The sequence below is a fragment of the Nannobrachium achirus genome (assembly GCF_963921795.1).
Source record: "Nannobrachium achirus genome assembly, chromosome: 4".
Classification (NCBI taxonomy): domain Eukaryota; kingdom Metazoa; phylum Chordata; class Actinopteri; order Myctophiformes; family Myctophidae; genus Nannobrachium; species Nannobrachium achirus.
This window is the reverse complement of record NC_137813.1, coordinates 65,671,808-65,682,610: the sequence shown is the minus strand read 5'-3', so window position 1 is coordinate 65,682,610 and position 10,803 is coordinate 65,671,808. Positions and strand designations below refer to the sequence as shown.

Genomic DNA, 10,803 nt, shown 5'->3' with positions numbered 1-10,803 from the left:
TTTGTGGAGTGATGAGTAAATGTTGAAAACTAAAAAAAGGATGTTTTCTATGTTGTGTTAGATCAGCAAAGGTGATCTCTGAACTGAACTGTCATGCATGAATAAGCATACAAAATGAAATGTAATGTTATTGTGGCACTAAATGTAACGTTGTCACCAATGTTCTTACTGTATGTGGCCACAGTAATTTTGACTGTGTACTTTCAGTGTATTTTATTTTGAAAGAATGATTGATACATAGTAAAAACTTTGCTGATCTAACACAACATAGAAAACCCCTTGTTTTTTAGTTTTCAACTTAACTCATCACAACACAAAGAGACAGATGTCAGGCCTATCAACCCTGTTTCCCTTTATGTACTGCAGCTTCATGCTAACAGTTAGCTTAGCACCCTTGTTAAGAAAGGCACACAAAAGACAACTACACTCACCAGAGATTCTTCATCAAAAGAAAAGGAAACGGTACTCTCAGGTCATCTGGCAGCATACAGTAACATAGAAAATCATTTACTCAAGTTCAGGCCAAAGGTAGTACTGCAGCTAAAATGCTCTGAGAGCCATTCAAAAATGAGAGAGGCTCTATTCAGGAGTGGTAATTTAGCCTCAAACCTTTTCAAAAACGTTTTTGGGACATAAACAAAATATGACATAAATACTTTTTAAATGCATGGTGTATCACCTTTAACTGCAGTGTGAATATAGTATGGGCTAAACCTGGCTAACTCTTTCCACCACTAGCCCAAATAATCAGTGAGGATAATGCCAAATGAGTTCTACTCCCGACCTGCGGAGGGCAGTAATACGCTGTGCATTGTCTACACTGCAGGAATGAAAAACGGCCTGGAAAGACTCCTTCATTTGTTGTGCTACTCTAATGGAAAAGAGTTGTTTCTTAGCTCTTGAATTATTATCATAACATATTTATTATTTATTATTCAGCTAAAGTACCATGTTGTTGAGGTCGCTATGAGCTGTCAGCCTGTCACAAACTATAGCAGCCACAGGGTTGAACTACATGCAGACAGAAGGTGAGTTTGATTTCATATCTATACTATAATTTTCCGAATGTCTGTCTGAGTGAGTGAGTGTCTGTCACAGCGTTTCTCCTCACTGGCTGGAGCAATTCATCTGAATCGCATCACCATTAGCATATGAACACACCTGACATAACTGTGAAGCCCGTTTGTCACTTTCACAAATCATATGCTGTATATTAGCATTTTTACTAGACCTTACCCGTTCATGTGCTGCAAAATATGTGCAGAGTGTGGGTTTTGGGGAAAGTAACTGTAACTGCATGGTGCGTGCGTGAGAATATGTGGGAGCATCATAATGTAAGGAGCAGCCCATGGAGGAGTGTATATTTATGATGGATACAAATAATTTAACAGCAAAATTAGGTGAATAGAAGTATGAGGATGTATTTGCTCCACATAAGTTTTTGTATACCCGTTGGAAGATGAGACACACATCACCCATTGCATGCGTGACCCATGCACAGAGAGAGAGAGAGAGAGAGAGAGAGAGAGAGAGAGGAGAGAGAGAGAGAGAGAGAGAGAGAGAGAGAGAGAGAGAGAGAGAGAGAGAGAGAGAGAGAGAGAGAGAGAGAGAGAGAGAGAGAGAGAGAGAGAGAGAGAGACTGCAACATTCCTAACTGTGAGAGAGGGGTGTGTGGGCCCGGGGCTACAGATCCCATGGCCTGGAGGAACAGACCGTAACCCTGACAACAGGCTGTAGAGCTGTAGAGTGAAGAAACGCTAATTAATCGCTAGAATTTGGGAAAAATGAAATTCGGGCTCCCGTCACCGTGTGTATAATGCTAATGACCAATGCCATGTTAAATTTGAGATCAGTCGCTGAAGCGAGTGAATAGATAATGCATTTTGTGACTGACTGACTGACTGACCTCTCTCTCTAATTATATGTTAGATGGTGTATCTACTATCTATTCTGCATCTAGCATGAGGCATATCTATTCTGCATCTAGCATGAGGCAAAATGTTTAACCAGCTCTCTGTGTGTGTGTGTGTGTGTGTGTGTGTGTGTGTGTGTGTGTGTGTGTGTGTGTGTGTGTGTGTGTGTGTGTGTGTGTGTGTGTGTGTGTGTGTGTGTGTGTGTGTGTGTGTGTGTGTGTGTGTGTGTGTGTGTGTGTGTGTGTGTGTGTGTGTGTGGAGGATGACATTTTACAGGAATCCCGTGGGTCCCGCAGGATTCCCGCAGGACAGGAGTCAAATTTGTATTAATGCCAGGATCGGGACGGGACAGGAAATGAAAATCAACAGGAGTGGGCAGGAGCGGGAATCATCCCAGACCAGTTCATCAAATCGCAGAAATAAATTGCACAGGAAAGTGAGGTCTTTGAACTGCGAACATTATAAAATTATACATTATATAATAATAAACATGATATAAAATATAATATGGATCAAAATAGAAAAACATCTGCACGATTTTATTTTTATTTTTATTCGGGAGCGGGATGTGAACGGGAGTGATTTTGACCAGGAGCGGGATGGGACCAAGAGTCATTGTACAGGAGTGGGACAGGACGGGATTTATTGTTTTACTCTGGCCCAGGATTGGGATGGGACAGGATTTTTTCTGCGGGAGTGGGACGAAACAGGAGTGAAAATCCACTCCTGTGTCATCCTCTAGTGTGTGTGTGTGTGTGTGTGTGTGTGTGTGTGTGTGTGTAGGCGGGGGGGGGGGGGGGGGGGGGGGGGGGGTTGTTGTCTGGCCCTGTTACAGATGATGTCCAAAAATCATGCAGATCGGTACACAGTATCTCTGTAGCCATTAAACGAAACGGGTATTTCTTACATTGATGCTCCTACATATTATCATGCAAGCACCAGTTATATACTGTGTGCACAGTGCACACACACTGCACATCATTTCGGAGCTCATATCTTTGAACGGGTAAGGACTAGTGATAATAACGCAAACAAACACTGCAATAAATGACTCTATACTTTATTTAAAATGCTTTTGATAATTGTTTCTGGGTTTGCTTCCATTGTGTTTTCTGATTTTAGTATGTCTGCCTAACGTGTGGCTCTCTCTGAACCCTGTAATGCAGGGGTGTCCAAACTTTTTTCAAAAAGGGGGCCACCTTAGAAAATATAAAAACACTCTAAGGGCCGACTAAATCTAGGCATAATGTACACGTTTAAACGACTGTAATTAACTATCATCAATATTTAATATCAATGTTCTTTTGTCAGGTGTGTGCTCTGAACAAAACACAAATAACTCACATTACCAAATGTTACCGGATGTGCAAGGTAAACAATGCAATAAAAACTGCTTCTAGATGTGGTTTACTCCTGACTGGAAAGCGCAACTCCTGTTGTTTTTAAGCATGTTATACAAATAAATGGGACTTAGCTGCTGTAGTGGGCTTGCAATATGTGTGTGAAACCTACACCAAAGACGCTCACTTATACCTACAGCTTCAACTCTACTATACAGGAAGAAATATGCAAAAAAATGAATCTGCTTTAAGTAACATATGAGGGGTCAAACTAGGGTTTTGATTGTTGATGATTCTGAATCCATTGCAAGCATGTGTTTTGCACTAAAAACATTCCTTCGGCTTAAAACGGCCCCACAAAACTATGGTTTAGTGATGAAAAGTGATGAGTCATCACTGTTCGCAGTATTGTGGGGGTCATTTTAAGCCCAAGGAATGTTTTATGCTGGCAATGTATTCAGAATCAGATTTTGGCCTAAAATCACACAAAGTGGTACACGTATCTCTAAAGTCATGTCATCATCATGGATCTGTCACATTTCCCATATTCCCTCCTGATTGGCTACGATTGCCTTCTAAAGTTTGTGTATGCGACGTGGCGGTCGCTTATCTCCCGATTAGGGAGTCTTACTGGTCACTTATACCTTTAGCATGATGTGAAAATATACTGGAGTGGAATTGGAGTTGGTTAGATAAACGTATGTGTCTTTTTCTATTCTTTTTAGGAGGAGTAGACACTGATTACATCTTTTTTTGAAGACACTTGACTTGTTGTCACACTACACACATCATCATGTCTCCAGAGGGGAAATCGCTGTTGAACATCATCATCCTGGGATTTGCCTTCATGTTCATGTTCACTGCTTTTACAACATGTGGCAACATAGAGGTAAAAAAAACTGGATCTCATTGATTACACACATCTGATCATATTGATTGCATATAACCTTTTGTTCTAGGCCTGATCATGTTGATCAGGACATCATCAATCAATCCTGGTCATATTGATCACACACAACCTCAACATTAGGGATGGGTATCGTCTGCGATACTTTTAATGGTATTGATCGCATGACGTCGATACTATCGGGTATCGGTTCACGTAAAAACTAACGATACCTTGTTTCGATACTCCGGAACGCACCCCTGGCTGGTCGCATCTGTAACAGTTGGGCTACTGAGAGTTAGTTTAATGACTGCTTTAGTAGGCTACACTCGTTACTGTGGAAAATAGCCGACAATAGCCTATGTTTATTATTATGATGATTATCCAACGTCTATACTCTCCGCTCTGCCACACTGTGTGATTATCATCATCACCTCTGCTCTACCGCAGCAGCGAGTCACCACTCTTTCCGTGTTGAAGTTAAACTTAAATAAAAAGTATGAAAATGGTATCGAAAAGGGTATCGTATCGATTCCCAGGTATCGAAAAAGGTATATCGATTCAAAGGTGAACGATACCCATCCCTACTCAACATGTAATCCTGATTATGTTGATTACAGTAGAACTGTAGCCTCTGCCGGGAGGCGAACCCGGGACCTATGTATCCGATGGCGCGTATGTACGTTACCACTCGACTAAAGAGCAGCGACGCACACACCGTATAGCCTACGGTCTCCCCCCCTGGAAGCACGTCCACGCGCGCCAGTCAGTAGCTAGGTTTGACTGACAGGTAGAGATGCTCCGTTTGCGATTTTTGGGGGATCACCGATCAACTGGAATCAGTATCTGCCAATACCGTTATTCCCCATCGATTGTCAAATCCATAAATTCTTCTATTTATTGTGTTACTGTAGCAGCATATTTAATTGTTCTTCTTACAAAACATTGACATTGTATATTAAGTATAAACATTAGGAGATTGCAGGCTGAATATCCAATTCAACTTGTAAGAGTTGAAGCTGAGGTTACATTCAGTCCCACAGATAAATATTGTGAAAATAGCTGATCTGGCATGTAGATCGTCAGAGCCGATACCGTTCAAAGCCGCATTATCGGCCGATCGCAATCACTCACCGATCAATCGGCACATCTCTACTGACAGGGGGGACCTCCGCAACCAAGCAAGTAACGCGCTGTCGACTACCAGGCTTAAGGTCTATAACGCCCGAGGAACTGACGGAGCACTCCGACAGTACCAATTTGTACCGCTGCCACCACTGTAGCCTCGGCTGGGAGGCAAACCCGGGACCTATGTATCCGATGGCATGGCGCGTACGTTACCACTCAACTAAAGATCCAGGCTTGCTCGCGAGCAGCAACACACACACTGTATAGCCTACAGTTAGGGCTGTCACGATTATGACATTTTACATGACGATTAATTGTCACTCAAATAATTGTGATTAATGATTTAATTTAGTTTTTGTCGTTGACAATTACATTTCTGTTTGGCTTTTAGCCTTTTAAGTCGCACATGGTAGATATGACACATAACCTAAATATACAAAGAAATTACTGACATATTTGACATTGTTATACTTGCACTTAAATTGATAGTGGAAATAGCCGTTCTACAAGCTCACAACGCATCGCATCGCGACACGTTGTGAGCTTGTAAATCTGCTATTGCCACTTTTTTTTTTAATCTTATTTAAAAAAAATTCAACATGGAAACGATTATGACAATTATGAAAAAGACATAATCGCGATTAGACGATTATGTAATAATTTGTGACAGCCCTACCTACAGTACAGTACCTCTTCATTTAATCCTGATCATATTGTTTACACACAACCTCATCAATCAATCCTTAGCGTATTGATTGATTAGAACCTCTTCATTTTGTCCTGATCATATTGATTACATAGAACCTCAGCAATCAAACTATACTGTAATGCCTCATTTCTACTTAGTTTTGCAACGGTGCCAATAACCTACAAGGTCAGCTATTTGCACATGACACCGTTGTACGAGGAAGTATAAGCCAGGCATAACCGTCCATTTTCTTTGTCTTCCCAGCAAACAGTGTTGAAGAGCTTCAACAGCTCAGAGTTCCATGGCAGTGGATACACAAGGTAATTTATGACCCAAATGTTGAGCGTTTTACATTATTATATACAGCAGGGGTGGGCAACTTTGATGATGGCGAGGGCCACTATATTTCCACCTTCACTCCAGAGGGCCACAATGCATATTGCTACATCCTACTTTGTCATAGCTCATAGAAAAGAAGCAAAAATAGCAGATCTACAAGCTCAAAACGCATCGCGCTGCGATGCGTTTTGAGCTTGTAGATCGGCTATTTTTGCCACTTTTGAATTGGAATCCTGAATTATTTTTTTGTTATTTTTTTAATTGGAATCCTGAAATGTAACATTTTGAATCAATTTCAAACGCATTTAGTTATATACTCATGTTAACTTCATGAACCTAAATACAAATACATTGGACATAAAAAAAAATACATTTTACGTAATACTATACTAGTCATTAAGCTACTAATATAGCCTGACGGAATTAAAGCAGGTCATGTTTGGAATTGTAACAGCTGAAATCAATAATATATCAGTATTCCAGTATTAACCTGCGGGCCACATTAAGTGAAGGTGGGGGCCGCATGTGGCCCCCGGGCCGCCAGTTGCCCATGTATGATATACAGGGTTTCTACGGTCATGAAATTCCTGGAAATAATTTAAAAATAGAAGAAAAGAAATTCCAGCTCTGGAAAAGTTTTGGAATTCATCAAGGGTCCTGGAAGGTCCTGGAAAAAAATAGCTATGCATTGTCTTTTGGTTATTGATTTTGTTAATACCTCTGAAATGACAAATTAAACATGGGCCAAATTGTCAAATATTAGAGGCAGAAATTGTCGCGTTGCGAGGCGTTGTGAGCATGTAGATCTGCTATTTTAACAATAGAACAGTGTTATACAAAATTCCTCAACTCTTAGTGCTCATCAGGGTGCCGGGTCCCCAGTTAAAATATGATTATTTCGGGGGTCACAGCCTGAAAAGGTTGAGAACCACTGGCATACACTACCTGTCTTTGGGCATTGCGCATAGGAGTAAGCGACCTGTTATTGAGCTGAATTATTGTTATATAGTCCCTGGGAATTGGGTTAAATATTTTGGAAAAGTTTTGAAAATGAATTGGTATAAATGTGTGGGAACCCTGTATATAAACGTATGTATGCATTTAGCAGATGGCCTTGCTTATGGGATCATTTCTGATCTGGTGACACATATTAGTTCTACGGATAGATTCCTCACCTGGTCGCACATCTAAGGAGGCGTAATGGAATGCAGCGGCAAATTACATTAGTAGGATAAATGAATAATCAGTTTAGGTAACAACGTTTACTCTCAGCTCCCTGCATTCCATTGACATAAGGTAACACATACATTAAACTCTACGTTTTTTGAGTAATTGTCGGCGCCCCCAAAGAGATTTATAGCATAAAATGCTATTAATTGAGTGATAAGCCATTTGAGTCCTCCCTGATCATGTTTAACCCATTTAGACCGGTTACGCATTATTGCGTATTATTATTTTATGCTTTAAATATTCAAAAATAGCAGATCTACAAGCTCGCAGCGCGGCACTCTGACAATTTTAACTTTGACCTGATTTTGACACGATTCTATAAGTGTCTTTTGAATCCTTATAAAGTTTTTTGAAAAACCTATGTTTCTGTGTCAGTGGTTCTCAAACTTTTTCATGTGAAGGACCCCCAAAATGATATGTATTTGGCCACGGACCCCCATCTCAAAATATTTAGTTCCATGGACCACCCAGAAGCAAAATTTGAGGTACAAACGTTCGCTTTAAAAATACATATATTCAAAGATTTGCACACATTTTCAAGACTTTTTCAAAAATAGCAGATCTACAAGCTCAAAGCGCGGCACTCTGTGCCGCGCTGTGAGCTTGTATATCTGCTATTTCTCAAAATAGTTAAAGCATTCAATAATTCTAGGCCTAAATAGCTTGTTTCATAGTTATTTTTTTCTTTTTTTTGCCATGGAGCAATTGGCAGAGTAAAACTAAATTGATAAAATGGGCTAGTAGTTATTTTTGTCAGGCAACGTTTGTGTTAGATGAAAATCTCCAAAAGAACCATAGCATCCCTATCCTGGGGTGAGCATCCCTTCAAATATAGCCGATCTACATGTTTGTCTATTTTCACCAAAGATGGGCTATGTAGTGTAGAGGTAACCTCGCCTACCAGGCTTTCTGAGAAAAAGCCTGGTGTTCGTTCACAACAGGCCGTTTGGTTTCCGCCTAGAGCGCGGAAACCACTAGAAGAAGCGGCGTCGCTTTGATTTGGTTCCCTCCGTTTGTTTCCCCAATACCTATTAAAATGCTCGAGTAGCCTTGTGTAGTCTTGCCAGTCACTAAAAGTTGGACTAAAAGATGCATATACCAAACGAATTTTTCAAAAGCAAAACTACTCCGCATCAAGGAGTTTATTAGGTAGGCCCTAAAAGTGTGTCCTTGAGTGCAGGGGAATATTTTGGGTTAAAACTGAACCCGGTTTGATCTTTCCGGCAAATTGTAGTCCTTTGAGTACTACAACGTGACGTTTTGTGGTTTCCGCTCCAGACCGGTTACAAACCCGAAAAGTGAAGTGATCCCAGACTAGTGTAGAGGGGGAAACAGGAGGGGGACCGCATAAACCCCTGGGGGACTCTGGTCAACTAGGGCAGTGGTTCTCAACCTTTTCAGGCCGCGACCCACAAAATAATCATATTTTAACTGGGGACCCCCCACCCTGACGAGCACTAAGAGTTGAGCCATTACATTTTGTATAACACAGTTCTATTGTGAAAATAGCAGATCTACATGCTCACAACGCCTCGCGTTTGTGAGGCGTTGTGAGCATGTAGATCTGCTATTTTCACAATGTTTGCCTATAATATTTGACAATTTGGCCAATGTTTAATTTGTCATTGTAGAAGTATTACAAACTCAAATTCTCACTTTAGAAATGTGCAGATACCCAGGCAACATTCTTCTAGCCCTCTTGTAATTTCCACTTTAAAAATTTGGCAACAAATTAGACAACACTTTGGATGGACATCCTGGTCTCAAGCTACACCATTATGTAACAATCAACAATTCAAACCGGGCAAAACTGATGGTAGATTTTCCTTCTGGTCGACACAAGGTTTGTCTTGTCTGGGAGACCTTTATATAGACGGCACGTTTGCCAGTTTCACACAGTTACGCTCGGCATTTAATCTACAACACTTCGATTTATTTCGATATTTCCAAATTCGTAATTTTGCTAGACATAATACCTTATCATTTCCACAGATTCCACCGGCTTCGGGTATTGACCTTATTTTACCAGTAATTCAACTGCCAAAAGGCCAAATTTCTTTTTTATATAATCTACTATCGGCAGCGACTCCCCCTGCTTTGTCGAAGATCAAAGTAGGGTGGGAAACTGAACTGGGTATCACTATGTCAGAAAAGTTCTGGGACGCTGCATTAAATGCTGTTAACTCTTCATCATCCTGTGCGAGACTTGGTCTCATTCAATTCAAAGTACTTCATAGGATACATTATAGTAAAGCTAGATTATCGAGAATATACCCAGATCTTTCTGACTCCTGTGATAGATGCTCTCAAGCCCCAGCCGATTTGACTCATATGTTTTGGTCATGCCCACGCCTGGTGGATTATTGGAGATCTTTCTTTGAGGTAACCTCGGAAATAATAGGACTAAATGTGGATCCATCACCTCGTATTGCCATTTTTGGTGTCCCTGAAGAGGGAACCAGAATAAACACTAGACAAAGAAACATAATTTTATTCGCCTCTTTAATTGCTCGACGTCGAATCCTCCTTATGTGGAAAAACCGGCTACCCCCTTCAAACACTTCTTGGCTGCAGGACCTGATGTCATTTTTGAAACTAGAAAAAAATAAATTTGTAGTCCGAGGTTCCGCAGAAAACTTTTACAAACATTGGCAACCTCTTATCTCCTACTTTGACAGTCTACAAAATATCCCTTTGGAATAGTCGTGACTGTCAGTCCACTTGAGCCAAGGGTGTGAACTACAAACTATTACCTTTTTGGATCTCAACACACAAAGCGCCACTCGAGGTTGAGTTAACATGCTGGTTTCTTTCTTTCTTTCCTCTTTCTTTTTTCCATTCTTTTCTCTTTTTCTCTCTTTCCTTAGCTTTTATGGGTGGGGGGTAGGGGTAGAGAAGAGCTGGGGGTAAACGGGAAGGGACGTTTAAAAAAAAAAAAAAAAACACAAAGCACCAACCTTGACATTTTAAGAGCTTTTGTAATGAAGAACGTAAGAAAATGTACCTGATTGAATTTTGCTTTCTTGATAGAATGTACTTACCTACTTACTTAATGTAATTTATAGGGCTGGGATGCGATTAAAAATTTTAATCTAATTAATTACAGGCTCTGTGATTAATTAATCGCAATTAATCGCATTTTAATCGCACATTGATATTTGACCTGAGAAGCATTTTTTTCAAGTAAAACACATTTTGTTGTACGAGGGAATCAACAAGTGAGTTTTTTAAATCTATATTTCGCATCCACTGGGCCAAGCAAAGTGCTCTGATCGGCTA

At 40.5% G+C, this 10,803-nt stretch overlaps 1 protein-coding gene across 1 annotated transcript in view; it reads left to right on the top strand.

Annotated features, from left to right (window-relative positions):
• Positions 1 to 422: 422 nt before the first annotated feature.
• The window catches only part of LOC308283421 (UNC93-like protein MFSD11), a 30,536-nt gene continuing 20,155 nt past the window's right edge, over positions 423 to 10,803 (top strand). Inside the window, exons 1-4 of the mRNA XM_080723852.1 lie at positions 423 to 1,028; positions 2,175 to 2,347; positions 3,981 to 4,142; positions 6,220 to 6,275. Coding sequence (XP_080579978.1) covers positions 4,047 to 4,142; positions 6,220 to 6,275 — 152 coding nt within the window. The 5' untranslated portion in view covers positions 423 to 1,028; positions 2,175 to 2,347; positions 3,981 to 4,046. The remainder of the gene's footprint in view (positions 1,029 to 2,174; positions 2,348 to 3,980; positions 4,143 to 6,219; positions 6,276 to 10,803) is intronic.